The sequence below is a fragment of the Perna viridis genome, chromosome 4 (assembly GCF_037379345.1).
Source record: "Perna viridis isolate PV_CMFRI_1.1 ecotype Kerala chromosome 4, ASM3737934v1, whole genome shotgun sequence".
NCBI classification, from domain to species: Eukaryota; Metazoa; Mollusca; class Bivalvia; order Mytilida; family Mytilidae; genus Perna; species Perna viridis.
This window is the reverse complement of record NC_142448.1, coordinates 19,133,756-19,155,693: the sequence shown is the minus strand read 5'-3', so window position 1 is coordinate 19,155,693 and position 21,938 is coordinate 19,133,756. Positions and strand designations below refer to the sequence as shown.

Below are 21,938 nucleotides of genomic sequence, written 5' to 3'. Positions count from 1 at the left end.
TTTTCACAAGCATATGTACGACCAGGATGCGATTTTACGGCTTTTGCAAGTCAGCTGTCTGCTAATAGTTAAAAGTAGAAATTTGACTAATATCCTCTTTAAATGATCATATTGACCGAGAGAGAAAGCAAACATGTCGAGTTCTAAATCCAAAACACTTGTAAGTTGTTGAAGAGTTTATACCACAACTCGACTTACCTTTTGATTAATCGCATTCATTTTAATTTTTATCATAACTTATAAGACGTTACTGTCTTGTCTGTGACTGTGAATGTAAAATCCAAAAGACTAGAAGATTAAAACCAAGTTTTCTAATTTAAGAGAAGCTATTTCTTATTATTTTTGCTCGGCATATGTACATTTTCTTGGCGAAATATCTACAATAATAAAATTTTATGAGTAAGACAATGCCATTGACCTTAAGTGCGAGCAAAGCCCCAAGCAGAAGTATCAGGTTCCCTTTAAACATATTTAACTTCATACCATTTACTCTGTAGTTCATAATATGAGACAGGTGAAACCTGAAACGGTCCAGAGGAAATATAAGTTCATGCCACTTTTCCTTTTTGTAAGCCCTGTTTTATTTTTCTATTAGCCTTCAAATTCACTTTAAATATTGTTTAGAGTTGCATGCTCCAAATTGTAATGGTGTGTAATACATTTTTGGCCGAATTGTCTGGCATTTGTAAAAAAAATATGGTTCCTAAAAACTGCAAGTATTTCTTTAATTTCAATATTGTTTCAGTTTGCTTCGTTTTTTTTTTTTTAATATTTTGTTTTGATTCACTTTGTAATGAGTATTTTCTTTTGTTTTGTTTTGTTATGTTATCATTTCCCAATTTATAAGTATAAGAATTATGGGAAAAACTGATTATGTCATTTTGTTAACATCTTGGTGCCATGTAGTATAATGAGAATAGGTATTGTGTATATGTCAAAGAGACAACAATCCCACCAGATGAAAATGTCAGCCCAAAGCCACCCATTGGTCTCCAGTGAATGATAAGGAATTCCTCATACCACAGGGCAGGCTGCAGCTTGCCCCAGAATATCGTTATACACAGGCACAGCGAAAAAGTTACCCCTATATACTCAAGTAACATAAAAAAATAAAGGTGTAAACAAAACAAGACATGCAGAAGCCAGATATTCCAGACTTGGGACAGGCACAAAAAATATGGTGCCCCCCCCACTGGGTTTAAAGTACTTTGGAATGATCACATTTCTCCCCCTTCAAAATCTGGCCACTGTGGAAAAAATATTACACAATTAAACACACCTAAAATCAGTTCAAAAAGGTCTGAGTCCATTGTTACAGTGGAAATAAAGAAATTGAATATAAATTACACAAATGTAGTAACTAAGGACTACTAGCAGTTAACTGACATACCAGTTCCAGACCAGTTTAAACCTGCAAAAAGTTATGTTCCCATCATATGTAGACTGTTTTGGCCATCCCTATTTTGAAAAAAGTTATGATTCGATATGTATTTCATTTTCATAGCTTGTGAATATTTTTGGAGACTGGTTTGGTTTATAATCAAGTTTACAAAGTTTATGCAAATGAAGCTGCCATGATGTTATTTTTAAGGTCCTGAATCTGAAGGTACAAACTGGATATTGATGCTTTTTCTAGCCATAAGTATACAGGCCACAGTTGATTATACAACCATTAATGGTCCTTTTCACCACACTCACTAAGGCATATTTTAAATTTGACATTTTGGAAGGTCACGAAACAAAATCAAAGTTAGGCATGCTTATTATTACAGAAATTAGGAAGGAAGGATCTATAGATGATATTCCAAATTCAGGAAAACTCAATAATTTAGACTTTTCCCCACTTTTGGTAAAGATTATTGTATCGAGGTTTGTTGGTTCTTCAGATAAACACAACAGGTACAATATAGCTTACATTTTCTTATACATGTATAACTAAATGTAACTTCCACCCACGTCGACTTCATAACCAGAGTTATGATTTTGCGTAAGGCTCACGATTTTTAAGAACAATGCCCTTATGATTGTTATCAAATTCCTTACTACATGTATTAGGCCAACTCTCTAAAAAAATATTTTGGTTCTGTTCGTCTTTATATATGACTCCTTAACTATTGCAACAATGATCATTTCCAGTTTGAATAACATATAAAAAACAGTTTAAGGAAGAATTTACATCCACAATATGGGTGGTTTATGTCCATAAAAACAGATTTTTGTGACAAAAAATGAACCTTACAATTTTTTATCACAAATTGCAGTTTTGTTTGGTGCACCTTACTATTTTCATCAGAATGGGGAAGGCAAGCCTGCATAACAGAAGTCGACAATACAAATTCAATAATGCATTGTGTTATTTCCAACAATTTTCTTGACAAATTTATGGGACAAAATGGCAGGTTGCTCAGTGAAGAGCAAGGGAGATATTTACATAGGAAATCCCTGTTGATGAATTAAAAGAAACTCCATTTCCAAAGCCTGACAATGCTTTTACTTTCTACAAATAGTAAATTTGAGTGGATTTTTATCTTTTTGGAAGGCCAACAACATTTCAGACAAGTTTTGTTACATGAGTATGTTTATTTTTGTACCAGTTTTTGTCTTGTGGTAGGGCCATAAATTTCAGAACAATTCAGGATTCTCAATATATAAGAAGATCTGTCGGTTGGAAAGAACAGTTATGCACTATTTAGTTGAATTTCAATTATGATGGCAATCAAATTTGAGGAATCCCTTGCTATTCATATTCACATACATTTTCAAAAGTGATGGGTCATAGGCCTGTTCCAGGCCATGGTCAATTGATAGGTCAAAATCAATGATTATGTCATGACGAGAATAAAGATATCGTAATAGAAAAAAGATATGATGACTACATTGTATTTTTTCACTTATAATATAGTGTTAAGGTAAGAATTTATAATAATGTAGCTGATGTGTCATATTCTGTTTGGGGGGGGGAGCTATTTAGAGATTTCATTACAATCAACAAAGTGGTCTAGGTTGTCATTCCACCTGGACATTACAGATATAAAATAATTATTTATGATGTTATGAATAATTTTGGAAAGGTGGGATATCTTTTTTATTTTGCCAATTTAATGGATCATAGTAGAAATCTTTTGAAGTGAATTGACTTGACATTTCTTCATTTTTAATCTGGAACAATAATTGAAACGTACAATAATCATAAGATATACATCTTAAATTTACTTTATAAAAGTATTAAATAAAGGTAACAACAAAATTTCTGAACACTAATCCAATCCATAATCCAGTCTAAAACAAATCTGGCAAAATAGATATTACACCAACGGAGCAGCTAGAGTAGTGTGAATGTGTCTTTGTCTGCTTTCAAAAAAGAAAACAAGGTGATTGTGCTCTCAAAAACCTGCAAGAAACAATGGTTTGCTCAGTTATTAGTAATAGTGCCTCTATGTAGCTTTGCAAAAACATGTTTGATACAGGAGCGTCATTATTGTAGCTAAAAGGTAAGGTGTGACTAAAATATTAGTAATCAAGAATCCAGCAATGGACCTTATTATCTTGGTATTATACTTCCAACTGCACATTAATGTTGGTCTGGTACAAAATGAGATGTGTACATACTAACTGCCATACATCTACAATTTGATCAAATTTCAGATTGTTCGTATACAGTCTCCAGAGCATGGGACTAAGAGGATAGAGAGCAGACCATTAGAGTCAATAGCTGACTTCTTGAACAAGGTATGTGTTAATAATTATTTCATGTAATATTGTACATATATGTTTCTAAAACAGTTTGTTGAATATTACTGTTTTAAGCATGATAAATTTTCCTTTCTATATTGGGTGGTTTATACATGTTTAACATACGTGTTTAGCAGCATAAATCCCACAAAAAATGTAAAAAACGTACTGATTGTCACAGACAATATAACCATATAGAAAGAAAGAAATTAAGTATAAATAGTTTAATTCACTATATGATAAATGGTTTTACACTATAATATTTTATGAAACAGGTTCAAGGAGAATTTCAGCTTGGTGATACCGGATGGAAGCTGTGTAAATCAAGAGATAAAAGAGACTGGATAAAAACATCAAGGGCTAAAACTGTAGATTCTTATAAAATCAGGTGAAGATTAAACTAGCATTGGTCATTCAATCGTGTTTCTTAATTTAGGTACATGTATAAGTCTGATATTTTCATTTAGATCAATACATGTTGGTTATAAACTTTATCACATGATGTACATGTATGAGAGTAAATCAGTGAAATATTATGATTGACATTAGAAAAGACTCAAATGAATGTTTGTTTAAATTTTGTTAAACACAAGAATCAATGGCACAATTTTCAAGACAACATTTTCTACAGATAATGTTGACTACAACATCAATAAATTAATTCAACTGAACAGAAAGAAAAAGTGGTAGAGTAATATGATGTGTTTCCGTCCTTTATTGATTTATTTAATTGTAGACATGGTGATATGTTATATCTACTGTCCAGTGATGGGAGGGACCTCTCCTCTCCAGCTAATCCAGTGGCTGATAATATGGCCCCAGCACCTGGGGGCAATGCTGCCGCACAAGGGATAGTGGAAGATGAAGTGGATCAGACTCTTGACAAAGAAGACGGCAAAATTTACAGGAAAAGAAATGAGCAATTGTAGGGGTTTAATATATATTTCAACTCTGTTTTTTGTACTACACTTATAGAGTGGACAAAGCTTGTTCAACTCTCTCAGCTAGTTAAATTTAATTTCAGTCTTCTGTTTAGAAAGCTGAAGGGTACTTAATTTCAGGCTCTGGTTGTCTGTCTGTAACATTGATTATAAAAAAAATTTCACAACTTAAACTAAATGTTTTATATGTACCATATTTTGATGGTTATAATATACATTTATATATTATACACAGTGCAATTTTGACGGTCAAAACATGTGGAAAAAGTTTTTTAGACATGTATTGCAGTAGAATTTTGTAAAACAAAAGATTGTTGTTTTGCACTGATAAAATTGCCACAGGATGTATGAAAAGGCTTATAAAACAAAATCAAAAGTATGGAAAACCTGACATTTCTGTTTTTTTTTTTATTTAAAATATACTTTTAAGAAAGAGAATTGTTAGAAATAATCAAAATAAGTTTCAAGATACTCATTTTCTGGTGCAAAAGCATTTAACATGGAAGGTTTGGCAAAAAAAAGGACTTTGTTACTTTTCCTTACATGATTTGAAGAAAATATCATTTAAAATTCAATACTTAAAGACATATTTGATGATAGGATAAACTTTCCTTTTGGTAACATTTCACTTCCAGTTTGTTTACATTATGTTATATCTTTTTTCTCATACGAAAATCTTTCATTTTGTGGCCAATTCTCATATTGATTCATAATATGCACCCCATGCTCTGGAAATGATTTCTATGTAAAAATGTGTGCATTATACACACCAGAATACAGGATATATTATTCTTATTAATTAATTGAGGCTTACAGTATATCTTTTTTTCATTATTTTAGGTGCAGACATGGTCCACATGGTAAATGTCTTCATTGTGTACCACTAGAGGTGAGATCTATATGTTATTCTTATACAATCACAATTTTTTTTATGGTCGTATATCAAGCTATCTGTGTCATTATCCATAGAAAATTTGGATGCCAGAAAATAACTTGAGTAAATGATGAAATTACACCACAAGGTGCCATACCACAAAAAAAAAGACTGGGATCCACTTTGGGGTCAGAAACGAGCATTTTATGGTGTTCAGATAAAATAACTTGACTACAAGTAAATGAATCTCTGAAATTGTACCTCAGGTTGCCAAACTGCTAAAGGAAGCTGGGATTGATTTCAGGGGTTGTCACATGAACCAGTTAAGAATTAGGGCCAAAACAAGCATTTTCTTGATGTCTGGATAATAATTTGAAAAGAAGGGAATGAATCCCTTTGAAATTCTGCCACAAAGCACCATACCTAAAAAATGATGGTTGGGCTTGATTTTAGGAGTAATGACTAGAACCATTGAAGAATAAGGGGCCAATATTGAAAGGTGTATTAGGTTTGAATATTGTGTCCATACTTGCTCAAACTGTTAGGATTTTAACTCTGTGGTGGTATGTGAAGCATTTCATTAGAAATTATTAATAATATCTATCACTAAGTTACTTATAATATTTTGTTCTTTTCGAAAGAAATTCTGCAAGCACTTATGATACAAAAATGTAGAAAAGGGACAATTGAAACTGATTTTTTTCATCCCTTGAATTCACACTTTTTGTATCGCCTGCAATGAAAGTTTCAGAAGGCAAGGCTTTGGTTTTGTGGCCATGGTGGCCATGGTGTCCACTAACTTAATGTTAAGTTTTCTGACAAGTTCATCTAAACATGAACCCGTTATGCTAGGTCAGTGACATTTGTTGCACAGATGCATTACCATCATTGCATGACAAATTCATGCCAGTTTTACCCATATACCCCCACAGTCATGGTCAGTTGACTTAAAAAATTTAATGTTAAGTTGTCTGATAAGTTCAATTAAACCATCGTTGCACCACAAATTTATGCCAATTTTACACATGCACCCCGCTGTTATGGTGTGTTGACTTAGAAAATTTAATGTTATAGTTTAATGTTAAGTTTTCTGATAAGTTCATTTCAACATGAAGTCAATGATATTTGGTGTACATATGCATTACCATCATTGCATCACAAATTAATTCCAATTTTACGCATGTCCCCCCATATTAAGGTTTCATATAGTTCATGTAGACATTTTTATTTGAATTCTATCTGTACTTAAATGCCTACTATCTCAATGTGATGCAAAAAAAAAAATCACCCCCAGCTACTCACATGTTTGCCATTCATAATCACATGTTATTTTAAAAAGAATTTTCCACTGGAAGTTTTTCACATCTTTAATTTGTTAGCTATTCCAATTCCTCAGTCCTTTCCTATTTCATAATATTATATACATTTAGTCATCAAACATGTTGTAATTATGTGACTTTTTATACCCTGCCACACGAAGTGGCAAGTATTTGGTGATGGCCTCCAGAAAAGTTTAGTTGAGTGTTCATCCATCTGTCGACTAGTGCATTTTGTAGTGGTAACACAAAAATGACAATTTTGTAATTTCGTATTATTATACAAAATATGAAAGCAACACAAAAAATAATATTCAATAAACACACCATTATATTGACTTATCTCTGTGATAACAGATTAATATTTTTTTGTCATGAATGAACCACATACCGGTAAGTTAGATCTGTATAATCATCAATAATAGTATTAAAATGTTTTAATATTTTTTTAACATTTTACTATCCATTGTCATACACCAAAAACATGGTACTGGGATATACTTGTATTGATGACATCTTGTTAAAATTTTAATTTGAATTGACAGATGTCTGATCTTTGGGAAATAGATATGAATAATAAATAATATTGGACAGTTTCTGGTGTTAAGTTGATATATCTCATAACAAGGATTTTGTAAAACTCAAAAGTGAATTTGTTTTCACGTGAAATGAACTTCTATCACAGATCGCACTGTGAAAGTATGAGGAATCACAATGTTTTTGTTATTTACTACATTATGTAGAATATTTTGCCAAAATTGTTTTTTTTACTAGTCCATTAAAGTATCTTTTGTATTGAAAAGGGGAATGAAAATGAACTGAAAATGTATTGTATTGTAGTCATATGATGAAGAATTTTTGAAAAGTTGTGACCCACCCATCAAGTTCCTGGTGTTTCATTCTTACATAAGAAAACTAACAAGTTTTTTTTTTTACTAGTCCATTAAAGTATCTTTTGTATTGAAAAGGGGAAAGAAAATGAACTAAAAATGTATTGTATTGTAGCCATATGATGAAGAATTTTTGAAAAGTTGTGACCCACCCATCAAGTTCCTGGTGTTTCATTCTTACATAAGAAAACTAATAAGTTTTTTTTTTACTAGTCCATTAAAGTATCTTTTGTATTGAAAAGGGGAAAGAAAATGAACTAAAAATGTATTGTATTGTAGCCATATGATGAAGAATTTTTGAAAAGTTGTGACCCACCCATCAAGTTCCTGGCGTTTCATTCTTACATAAGAAAACTGACAAGTGGAGTAGATAAGTATGTACTTGTAAGAATGTCTTATTATTTACTGAACCATAAATCCCATACCTCATCAGAAAATGTGAAAAAACTAACAGGCAGACATTATTTGCATTGTCTACCGTATTTAATAGGCTGTGATTACTATACATATTCAGTAAGCCAATCTGGCTGACTGTTAACACACACACATACACACATCTTAAAAAGTAGTACTTTCATTAAAAGAAAGGAATGCAATCAACGTTTGTAAAATATGTCAGAAGAGAAGGCCATTCTTCAATGAGTAATAGACAGCTGAATGTGTCTTATTATTTTTCTCGCAGCTTTCTTTGAGCTTCAGTATTTTTTTTCTAGAGGGAAGTTTGCTTCATTAGAGAATCTTAGTTGTAAGATCAAACCAGGCTGTACTGAGCATCCTCCATGGCCTGGTGGTATCTGTACAAAATGTCAACCAAATGCAGTTACACTTAATAGACAGGTTTGTAGCAGTAGTATCTGCAGCACTAGTTCTTTTCTTGTCTACTGTTAGTTCAAGTTTGATTGCAACTTGCAAGTAAATGTTCAGCTAGCTAATTCCTCGTTGGTATTAGTGTATTCAGAATATGATTGAAGTTACAGACTTTTTAGTATGGCTTACAGTTATGATTTTTAGTAACTGTGAAAGTACTATTGTCTGTGGGGTACCAATTTTCATGGGTAAAGTATATATCATGAAATTTGATTCCCAACAAAATGGATTACAGTCGACTCCACTTAATTGCATATCGCTTTATTGCATATTTCGGTTATTAGCATAATTTTCTCCTGCACAAAACCATTTCCTATTATTCTATTAGGGAAAAAATCGCTTATTTGCATAGGCCTTGGAGGTGCATTTCGGTTTATTGCATGGAGAATTTTGCCTCGTCCAGGTAAAGACAGGTGTTCCCAAATTATATTTTAAGCCTTTGGGTCATAAATATGTCAATCATATTTATTGTTATAAAAACTAGATTATCATCAATCAGGAGGTGTTAATAATGGATTAAAAAAGTCATGGACATAAAAGACAATATAAATGATTTCTAATTACATTGAAATAAACAAGCACCTAGGTGAACAATGACTTCTGACGACATGCCGAACATCACCTAATGATGCGGCTTGAGGTTCGGCTTGGGGTATTTTTTGTCCCTATTTAAATTCTTCCGACTACAAATGATTATCAATGTAAATTTAATTTTCTTTAATGAGCTGAACAGTTTTGAGTGAGCTTGGGTTACTAGGCATAAATATCATACGAAAATTAAAAGTCATTCATTCAGTACAATGTCTAATGAAATTCAACTACCCTAAGGTGCCCCATACTATCCACACTTCATAGGAATATATCGAGGTCAATGACGCGTATAATACACAACTATCAGTGTACAATGAACAGAGGAATAAAAACACACAGACCATTTCAAAAGCCCACAAACTGCAAACATTGATGAATATTACACTGAATCCTGGCTGTAATATGAAATATGGGATTTGCTTTCGTAGAAAGTTCAGGAAATTACTTGACTATTTATAGATGAGAAACACGTGGTTTTACTTATAAATACAGACAACGTAAAGAAGGTCAATAAACAAGACAAACACAATATATATTATTATTTATTGATAAAAGAACAATACAATGAGAAGGTCTATAACAATTAAATACCAGATCAGAAATGTTGAACAGTGATATCCCTGGTTGATCCACAGTATCGTCGTCTTACCTGAACTCACACTTCCGGTAAAATCGTAATTTCGATTATAAGAATAGCCCGGTTATTTGCATAATTTTTACTGGCAAATAGGCTATGCAATTAAGCAGAATCCACTGTATTTACTTTAAATTGTATGATGGGATCATCAAAACTACAAATTCATGAATCCATTGTGCTTTTCCCCTAAACCACGAAAATTGATACCCACGAATATAAGTACTTTCACAGTATTTGTCGCCAATCAGAGTTGACTTCTTGGTATAGTATTTCTCTTAACACTCATGAAAGCTGTGGTTTTCAAATTTTCAAACCTATTTTGGCATTTACTTTTTTCATATTTTCATGTGGTAGAAAAATATTTCCTATAAAGTAATTGTAATTAATATATTAAAGATATCATCTTTTGTAAATAAACAAATTGTTTGACATGTTTAATTGCATTTGGTGTACAATTTTGAGAGATGTGGACAACCAATAACAACAGATAATTACATATATGATAATAATTACTTGCAAATTTGACACTGACAATATCAAAATTGAAAGTACTATTTTTCTGTTTATTGTTAATCCAATTATTGCATATTTAATCATTGTAATGTCCATTTAGATTTGGACTACTTTTGTCGCAAAAAAATATAGTTGCGCCAGCCTTGAAACTACACAATGTTGTTGCATGACATAATTTACTTTAAAAACTCAGATTCAAATACATCAGAGAAATACATGTCAACAAGATCAAAGAAAAAAGTACAGATTACTAATAATTTGTGAATACTCATGTTGCTAGGGGCTTTAATCTTACTGAGTCTTGCAATTTTGTTTCTTTCAGAAATTCCGTCATGTTGATTATATAATGTTTGAAAACCCTGCTATTGTTGATGTGTTCTTTAATTATTGGAGAAGTACAGGAAGCCAGAGAGTAGGAATCATGTATGGTAGATATGAACCCCACAAAGATACCCCACTGGGAATCAAAGCCACAGTTGCTGCCATATATGAACCACCTCAGGTATAGTACACTTTAGTTCTCCAACAAAATAATTGTTTTCATTGGATGGCAACAAATTTATGGTCGTTCAAAGAGATCATGTTGTTATCATTGCTTTCATCAATGTCATCAAGGTCCAGGTGAGCTAGTGATAAACATTTGATAGCAAGAACAGTTGATTCATTGCAATAAAAAGATCAATCCAAAGGGAACCATAAGTTGATTCAGTGCAATAAAAAGATCCATCCAAAGGAACCATAAGTTGATTCAGTGCAATAAAAAGATCAATCCAAAGGAACCATTTTAGTACTTTTGATTGGTATCTTATTTTAGTTAACTGTGCACCACATATAATATATCAAGAAGCAGATAACATCACAAGAGAATTACACTTTCAGATAGTTGAAAGCACTCCATAGATGTCATTTTAAATATGCAATCGCAAAGTATATATAAAATGTTTCCTTGTATAAATGACATTTATTGAGTCAGTATTTCATTTGACTTTAGATGAAGCTTTTGGGGTTTTTGATTCTTCAGGATCAATATATCTTATGTCACCAGTTTACGTCTGGAACTTACATACTATTTCTGAACACTACACAAAAATATAGTGCAAATGTAGTTCCTTTTAATATATCATTCAATACCTCATTTGTTACCAGTAAATATGTTTCTGACAATTTTTTAGCTCAATCATATTCTATAATTTCTACAAATAAAATTAAAATCTAGTCTTCAAATCAACTGAAGATTTAAATTACTTCTTTTTGACCTTGAAAGATGTTTATTATAAATTTACATTTAGGAAATTCAGTCCTTGCAGTAATGTGTCAAGAAACATTAAATGTTCCATTTAACACACTTATCAGCCAAAATTTCCGTCCTGTCATTATAATTTAATAATTAATAATTGGAAACAAAGAGCAGTGATTTTAACCAAGTAACTTTGATGGGAAAATTCAAACTGATAAAAAGTGTCTAGTTTTGGATAGTCTTATGTTCATTAAGGAAATTATCTTATGCTCAAATTGGTTTTATTTGTGTATAATTACTGTGTGCAATAAATACTCCAATGAATTTGTTTTTGAATGTAATTGCATATTAACTTATGGACAGGTCTAAAAATTTGTGAAAAGGATGAAATGGAACAGAATTTTTAAATGTGTGTGAATTTGGATACTGTTTACACATTGATTACATTTTATTTCAGAAATCAGTTCTTAATAATATGGGAAATGCTGATGTATAAATGTATGTTTTATTTACATCATGTAATCTTTTGAAATTTTGTTCATGCTGCAATCAAAAACCCCCAATGCTAACAGCACTTCAACTCTGCATGCAATAATTTTGCCTGTATGTTCTAAGAAATGCTATTCATCTTTTGTACAATTTGTCTCTAGAATTAGTGATAAATACTGGTATTGGTTTTTTTTACAGATTAGCAAGAAATCATTTATAGAATTATTAGAGAATCCATTTGAAGATGAAGTGAATAAAGTAGCAGAGAGACTTGGTATAAGGCCTGTTGGTTGGATATTTACAGATCTGATTGCTGATGACTTGTCAAAAGGAACAGTCAAACATTTCAGAGGAAACATTGTTAGTTAATTGTAAATCCATTTATCTGATTTTAACAGGAAGTAAAATATGGTTTTTCTGTTGCTCAGTTATTATAGTATTTCTCATTATAAAATAATAGAATAGATTGTAACTATCAATTTCCTGTTCATGTTTAAGTGCTAACTTAACCTTGATCTTTTAAATATACTTTATTATAGAATTCTCATTTCTTGAGTGCTGAAGAATGTATACAGGCAGCTCACTACCAAAACAAACACCCAAATCCATGTAAACTTTCACCTGAAGGACATTTTGGTTCCAAGTTTGTCACAGTGGTAGTTACAGGCAAGTAACATGCTGATTTTATGTAGAGATTTAAATATGAATCAGTCTTTTTATGGAGTTTTTCTTTAAGGTATACCACAGTATCCATACATCCACACATTGTCCAAAAAAAATAGGAAGTATGTTTTTAACTTTTGGTTTGTCTTTAAGGAAGGATGATCACTTTCAGTTTTATTTAAACCCCCTGCAAACTAAGTATATTTTATGTGCTGCTGTTTAGTGAAGAATAACTGTAGGGAGCATCCTACATAAAACTTGACAGTAACTGTTGATTATTTTTATGGGGAATTTTTTTCATTATAATAATATCTCTTTAAAAAAATATTTGACTGAATATAAGTGTCATTTAGAGTAAATGCTCTAATGCCTATGTCTCTTTGAATAAATGATTCATCAACAATATCACATTAGATATACATGTATTAGTAAATAGTATGTCACTTAAAATATGTGATTTACAGCAAGTAATATAGTTAACTTCATGGAATGGAATTGGTTTTCCTGTGGTTAAATGTCAATCATCTGATGAACTTTCTTAGGTGGTTAATGAATAATTGACAAAAAAAATTAATATTCTGTTAAACTTAGATTAAATCTGATGTGTATGATAGAAAATCTAAATCTCTTTGTTAATTATCAAGTTCACTACTTAAGACATTTTATCAGGTAATGGTCATTCAGTCAACAGAAGACTAACTCTGTTGCCTGAAGCTGATCATCTTACTCGCTGTTATAACAATGCTGCTGAAAGTTACAATGTCACTTTTGATGTGTGCTTCAATAACAATGTCCTTGATATATTTAATAGCAATGTATTGAAAATTTGTTTTTTATCAGCGGGTGTTTCTAGAAAAGCAGAGGATGCCTACCCTACTGGTGCACCAGGTCCATGCTCCAAGTTTTTAGTGGAGTCCTAGTTGCTCATTTACTTCTTGTTGCTTTGTATATTTTATTTTGGTTATTTTATGTTCTCTGTTGTGTGTGTCTGTTTTCCATGTCTTGACTTAGTTCCAGGATTAAATTCTTTTGATTTCCTCCAGAATCTTTGTTCCCTTGATTACTCTTTCAATGACAATGTCACTTAAAATATGTGGATCAATGTAACTAAATATACATGTACGTAATGGAAAACAATGTCAATATGTATATGTCATTCAATAGCAGTGTCACTTATAGTATCTGGTTCGGTAATAATGTCACTTAAACGATGGAATAAAATAACATTCATGATAATATTATATAATTTAAGGTGATAACACAAACCAGATTCACTTTGAGGGATATCAGGTATCAGATCAATGTATGGCTTTAGTTAGAGATGATTGTTTTATTCCAACTAAAGATGCTCCAGAGTTGGGATATGTCAAGGAGTCCAGTGAAACACAGTATGTCCCAGATGTCTTCTATAAGGTGAGTCACTAATGCATTTTTATATGTTGGCTGAAGGCAAACTGTGAGCATGTAATGTTTTGGCAATGTTACTATCATTTAGTTTCCAAACTATAACTTGAGTACTAGCCAGAGCAAGTTGCTTTAATACATGTATATCTGCAAGTTTCAGTTATTTTCAGTGGTCCAGTTACATTTTTTTTGTCTGTTGTTCTTTGTTTTCAGGCATTAGAAACTTAAAGATTTTAATGATAATGTCCTTTTATATCTTGCCCATTCACCACTGATTGAGAAAAATAACCACAAGATTGACTTAATGCAAATGAGAGTGAAAATATGTATGTCACAGTGAAAAAAATTACATAAGTGGAATTAGTTTCTTTGTATTGAAAATTCAGCAGTGTTATTCTGTTCCTAAAGCATTTTCATGGAAGCTTGTTTTTTTTTTTAAGAATTGTACCTACTAACTTTCTGTAAAGTAAGAGGCTATGTGTTGTTCCTGAGTCAGAAAATTTTCAGAACTCAGTGTTAAATTTGTTGGATGAAAAAGCAAACAAATAGTGAACAATAGTTTAAATTTAGTAGAGGGATATAGAATGAAAATTTAGTAGAGGGATATAGAATGAATATTTAGTAGAGGGATATAGAATGAATATTTAAAATGTACATTTATTATATGCTCGTTTAAGAAGAAACGTATATTGTTGTCCGTACGTCCGTTGTCCACACTTTGGACAATAACTCAAAAACCCTTTCACCAACTTTTATGAAACTTTGATTAGTTGTTCATATCTATAAACCTAAGCTCCCTTTTGATTTTATAGATTTCAGATTTTTTCGTTTCCATGTTATGAATTTTTATACTTAAAAAAAGGTGGATTTTCAAGTTTTTGGACAACAACTCAAAAACACTTTCACTAACTTTTATGAAACAATGGTGAATTGTTCATATGTACTGAAGTAAGCTTCCTTCCAATTTTTATAAAGGTATATGCCTTTATTATATAAATATAAAAGGTACTTGGTAACCTTGTCAGAAAAGTGTGTTTTGAACAAGATAAAAATGTATGGGTGAAAAATCAAGACAACAAACAGTTAAACTTGAGGTAGCCTTGATAGGCCAGATCTTTGTGCATTTTTTATTTACTTTTTGTTAGGGGGGGTTGGGGTTGGGGGAGGGTATTTTACAGGGCTCACAGTATTTCTAGTTGATTGTATAAATTTATAAAAAGCTTAGGGACAAGTTAAAAGGGCAACGGGCATGTCATGCGCTTAAAGCTGAAAGATTTGATAAGTTGATATTTGAGTTGAGGAAGAATTCGAGGAAATTCTCCGTTAGAGATTTTTTATGAAACTGGGCCTAGAAAACATTATGTAAACATCAACTCATATTAAAAAAACCTATGCTGTATAATTTCAAAAGTAACTAAATTAACTAATGGCAGAAATGTTTATGATTGTTTGCTCTTTTACCTTGAACAAGTATCTTTTGTATTCTCTTAGTTCAGATTAAAATAATCTTGATTTATTATTTCAAGTAGATTGGATTTTGATGATATTTGAATTTATGCAGTTAATTTGCTCTTGATTTTCAAAAAAAAGAATTACTGGTTAAAATTTTTGAAATTTTTTGTCTCCAAAATAGTTAACCTTGTTTTAAATGGTCCCATTTTCCTCCTTAAGAACAACACCCGAAATCAACCTAAGAAATCCATTTGTAGTATGGCATCTTGTACTACATTTACAGAGTATTGCATACAACTCCATGTAAAAGCAAACATGCTTCAAGGGAAATGCATTCAGTATAGAATCATATTGTATGAATTTCATTGGCCTGAAATAAATGAAATTCATCACTTGTGTGTAGTGACCATCAATACTTCTAGCTGTATTTCACTACCCTGATTATGAAACCTAACCTTTGATTTTCTTCTTAGTATATTTGGCGGTGAATGAGCACAATAAATGACTGTGATGATACTGTGTAGTGTATAGTTTACACAACTGGTCTATATATTCATATTAAAAACACCTGTTAAAATCTTTAATCATGATGATACAATTTGTTTTTTTTAAGCAGATTTAAAAGTTTTGTGAAGTACATGCTATGCATCAGTAAGCATTATCATTATACATAGAGATTACTTGTTCTCTGAGTATTTTCATTTTTAGGTGAAAGATAACTATGGAAATGAGGTGACCCAATTAGCACGTCCATTACCTGTGGAATACTTGCTGTTAGATATGCCAGCAGCTTTTCCTGTCACACCTCAGTATACATTTAGATCTCATTTACATACAGAAATAACACAGTTCCCAATAGAGAATAGGGCTGTACTTGGTCAATTACAGGTAATAGTCACACTTATATAGGAAATTGAATTATAGCCATAGTCACAATCAACAATTTATTCTTCATTTCCTGGTATCATATATTGTTTCTGTTTATTCTGATATGAATAATTATGATATAAGTAACCTGAGATTTGAACTACCTTCTAGAATATAGTGGTATGATCTATATTCCTCGTAAACATGACAACAAACAACTAGTGACACGCTCAAAATATTAACAAAATGCAAGCGATGTATGTATACATCACAAACATGTACTTCATGGCAAGTAATAAAGACCAACACAAATATGTAAATTTGCAGACAGCCCGTCATATGTGATAGGCGCCACATATAATTGCAGTGGAAACAAAAAATGTACATACAGCATTCAATATTCAGATTCCTCTCAAATACATATACTAAAATAAATCCCTCACTAATAGCCAGAGCCAACCAGGAAAAACCCTTATTTTCGAGGTAACCTGTATCCGTTGCCAATGCACAAGCCTATTTAAGGACATGGTGTCAGACCTCACCAAAATCAAAATTATTATATCATAATATTTTATAAAATTGACGGAAGTTTGCTAGTTTGAACAATGGCTAGAATGTGAAGTACCTGTCAAACACATCCTACCATTACAGAAACATACCCAAACCTGATTGGACAATAATAAATATCGGAAATACCAAATACTAATATATGCATACCGACAATACATTATTTCCTGCTATACTATTCAAAACTTGGGAATATACAGTTACAGCTGTGGGATAGTTTCCTTTCATAAACAGTGACTAGTACCAATAAACAATACAATGATTTTATAAAATTATGTCAAAATTTTCAATGAAGAATGCTTATGCATGATAGGTAATATTCCTCTTCTTGATTTTTTTCAGGATTTCAATGCTATAAGCAGCTACATACAACAGTTTCCTCCCAACAGATTTCTAGAAGCAATGTCAAATTTTCATTTGTTAATTTTTCTCTCTACTACAGACCTACTACCCTTAAAGGTATACATAATTCTTTCAGTCAGATCTTGTAATTTTTTATATGTATTCAGCTTTAAGATTTGATAATTGGATTGAAATTTGTTTTCAACATGTATGTAGCTATAATTCTTTTGAATTTGATGTTAAATCATGATAATTATATTTTTAAAGTGTTATAAGTTCATTAAAACATGCTATAAACAATGTATAATGTTAATAAAATACAATTATCCTGATTGTATATAATCAAACCTGTACTCAGCGACTTTCAAATTTTGAGCTAAATTATGGTCACAATAGAAAGGTGGTCTTTTCTAATGTGTTATTATAGTTTATTTTTATGTTACTTGAGTATATAGGGGCAACTCTTTTGCTGTACCTGTGTATAATGATCTTTTGGGGCAGCTGCAGTCTGCCCTGTGGTGTGAGGGTTTCCTCGTTCATTGAGACCAGTAGATGACCTTGGGCTGACATTTTCATCCAGGTGGGGTTGTTGTCTCTTTGACATATTCACCATACCTGTTATCATTATATGTTATATACAGATTAATTTTGCTTAGAATTTATTTTGTAGACAAATCTATTATATATTTTTTTAATTACTGAATGCAGGTGGTCACTTAGTTTGACTGTGGTGTGTACCAGACTTTTATGCGATACACTGCATTTCCAATTCATGTATCAATGATCTGCTCATTCCCTTCTATCCATGTTAATATTATGAAAATTAAAAAAAAAGAATTACTTTGTAGGAGAAAATCTGCATACTATTAGATGCAGTTAAAAATAATGATGATAAGTTAGCACACCAGTTCAAGAAGACAGAAGAATGGGCAACAGTTGAAGAAATAATAGCAGCACATGGTAATTTTTACTCAGTGTTAATTGGAGGTCTACAATATATCTGTTATATTATAACCTACTTCATATGTTGTTTTTATATGAGCACAAACAATTGGGGTTATATAATGGTATGGTTCTGTCTGTGTTGTCGCCTGTAGACACTTGGTTTTAGTGTGATAGCCTGAATATTAATTTGGTGATATAAATAAAATTTAATTACATGTACAAGGTTCCAACCCACAAGAGAAAGGTTGATATTGATTTTTGAGGTTATAGCCAAAGCTTTTTGGATTAAGGGTGAAAAGGGGCCAAAACAAGCAACTGTCTTTGAATAAAGCAGATAGTGGTAATAAAGAATATCCGTGTATTGATCTTAGTGTTCATATCTATAATGGTTAACTTAATACTAAAATTTACAATAAAAAGGATGATTTTACATTCCCTATTGTTCAACTATCCATTTTTAGTTGGTGACATCCCCTTTTCACCATCATATGGTGTTTACATATCACAAGTGGTTCTATTTGCTCTTTAATATTTGTAACAATGTTTCAGATTTTTACAAAAGGAATCTTTATATAACGGAGGAATTACTATGTCTAGAATTTCGGTATCACAACCTCATTAAAACATTCACAAGTTTTTTCAACTTTAAACATAAGAGGAACTCACTCTTAAATATAGATGTACTTGTTAAGGATTGATACGTGCTTGTATCTCTCATGACCTGTGCAGGTCCGGGTGTCAAAAGAAAAGGCCTGTAGCAGCACTAACCTTGTCGTAAAAGGCAACTAAATAGTGCTCAGAACCTTAGCCAGGGGGCTAGGGCGCTCTGCCCACAGAGCAACTGGGTTGTGTGCCCCAGGTGGTGGAATGAGGTACCCCTGGTATGTTACATGCTGGGGTTGTCGGGCTATAATATGAAAAACCTGACCGCAAACCATAGTGGTACACCGTGTTGGGAAACTTGCCACATTCCTTGCACGTTAAAAAACTCTACTGTGGTATTCTCCCGGAGTAGGAACCATAGGGCTCTGCCACAGGAGGCTAAATTGCCCGACCCTACCCATTTCTCCCTATTTCCAGTGGCAATCAAAATTTGTCGACCCCATTATCCTTGTGTCCCATCCCATTTTTCATTTCATCATTTCATGTTCATTTTATCATCCACTTCATGTTCATCGCCTGAATATAGCTGAAATATTGCTGCTCGGGCGTTAAACCCCAACAAACAATCAAACAATTGTATCTCTCACCCTTTGTTCTACAGTAATATTCTACACAAACCAAGGGAAGCTGGACACTCACCCAATAAGTTAACTAAACCATTGAATAGATTCATTCATAAGGGATATAGTTATGATATTGTTGTCTAATCCTTAAGGAAACATTTTTAGGGATTCATATTGATTTTCTTGTAGGGTTAAAACATTATGTTTAAAAGCAGTTTTTGGCATGACATGGTTTGTGTCCTCATTGTATGACTAATGATGTGTCATTGTTCTCAAATCAACGTGGAAAGAATTGGGATTGATTTTACATACAATGGGGACATAACTTTTTGTAGGTCAAAACTGGTCTAGAGTTTGCATGTCAGTTAACCGCTAATAGTCTTTAGTTTGTACATTAGTGTACTTTTTGTTTCAGTTTCTTTATTTGTGTTGTAACAAGGGACTTAGGCCTTTTTAAACTGATTTTTAGTTGTGTTTAATTGTGTAATATTTTTTCCAGATTTTAGAGGGGGAAGGTTGTGATCATGGCAAAGAACTTTGACCCTGCCAAATTTTTGTTCTGTCCCAAGTCAGGAATTTCTGGCCTCTGTTTGTCTTGTTTCATTTTCACCTTTAGTTAATTTTTGTGTTACTTGAGTATATAGGGCTAACTCTTTCACTGCACCTGTATATACTAATGTTTTGTGTCCAGATGTAGCCTGCCCTGTGGAGTGTGGGTTTCCTCATCGTTAATTGAAGGCCAGTCGGCGGCCTTTTGCTAACATTTTCATCCTGTTGGGATTGATGTCTCTGTGACACATTCACCATACCTATTCTCGTTATATTTTACAAAATTTAACTGTCCAGGAATGAGGGACCAAAATGGGGTTAAAAACTAGCATTTTCATGATGATTAAACAATAACTTGACTCTGGTAAGATGTTTAACATGAATGAAGGATAATAACAAAATTACCAAACTGAATAGGAAAGTCCATATGACAAATGGCAGTATCAGGCAAAAACTGGAAAGTTGGAAAACCACCACAATGGTTCCTTTTGAAATAGATGCAATTCCACCAAAGGAAGGCTGGGATTAACAAACAGATGCGAACAGAACTTTGAATGATAAAATAGGTGCAAATAAAAAAATCCTAAAGAGCTTGTTGTTTTTTGTACACTTCATTCGTAATTTGAAAATGCCAAACTAGAACACTTATCATTCCAAATGCACCAAAATTAAAGGTGCATATTTTGATAGAATGCTGCCAAAATAACCAGATGTAAATCATATCCCAATTAACATTAAACGAAAACATTAATCATTAGTCCTGAAAACCAAAACTTTTGCATGACCTTGAAAATAATTAATAAAACTTGTGTATTGCATCTTAAGAATAAGTGATTTATGAGCTAATAATTCATATTGGAAATATTCTATTACACTGAAATAATTATTCACAATGTTTTGTTAAGGAAAACATATTTTGTCTGATATTACTACTTGTTGTGTATATCTAGCAGAAAATGATGTCACGACATTTCTATTTAGGTGCCTATTCATGTATAAAATTATCAGTAAGAAAATATGAAAAGAAAATGATGTAAATAATTGCATACTTTTTTGATATATTTCAGTTCCATCACCACCATCCAGACAGGCATCCTATGTTGGTCCCAAGGCTGCTCCTCTACCTCCAATAGGCTCAAGTTGGACATGTGCTCACTGTACATTTATTAACACCACTGACAAGGATCATTGTGATATGTGTTCACTGCCAAAACAATAGAGAAACTGACTGTCATTTGAAAAAAAAATCAGAATTATTCGACACATCTTCTGAAATATGAATCTGTGAATCTGATTTGTCAGTAATACTGTTGTACAAATAAGCTACAGTTTACTGTGACCAAATTGGGCATACATACTCTTAACATTGTCTCTTTATCTAAGGAAGCCCATGAGTGGTCAAATATTTGTAGTTTGTTTCAATGCTTCTAACTGTATAGTAACATTTTAAGATAAAAATAGTGGTAAAGAGCTCGGCTGCACTGGTAGAAGTCAAAACATTATAAATCGATTTATTTAAGATACTATTTTGTTTATGAGTTATGTGTCTTCTGTGTGAAACTTTCTATAAAATAGATTGTATTCTCAGTTGCATCTAACATCCTCACGTAGTAGTATTATCACCTAAAAACTAATGGGCAATTAATCTTATGATAAAAGTGCTACATGGAAAATGTATGAATTGGATATTTCTTTCTGAAAATTTATGTGGATAAGTTACAACTTGTTAAATTTTTAATGTAATATTTATGATTTTTGTGTTTATTAGCTTGTGTGAGGAGAATTGGTGCACACTGTCTTATTTATTCTTACAATAAAGAGTATTAATTGAAATAA

The 21,938-nt window shown here is 32.0% G+C and overlaps 1 protein-coding gene across 1 annotated transcript; it reads left to right on the top strand.

Moving 5' to 3' along the window:
- The first annotated feature begins 4 nt into the window (after positions 1 to 4).
- Positions 5 to 21,938, top strand: LOC148619197 (nuclear protein localization protein 4 homolog). Its single transcript, XM_088578847.1, has 15 exons — positions 5 to 160; positions 3,646 to 3,729; positions 4,008 to 4,120; positions 4,469 to 4,657; positions 5,514 to 5,562; positions 8,033 to 8,127; positions 8,467 to 8,590; positions 10,684 to 10,863; positions 12,286 to 12,447; positions 12,627 to 12,753; positions 14,003 to 14,163; positions 16,315 to 16,494; positions 17,383 to 17,499; positions 18,231 to 18,342; positions 21,170 to 21,938. The coding sequence occupies exons 1-15, from the start codon at positions 134 to 136 to the stop codon at positions 21,319 to 21,321; spliced, it is 1,872 nt and encodes a 623-aa protein (XP_088434973.1). The 5' UTR covers positions 5 to 133; the 3' UTR covers positions 21,322 to 21,938.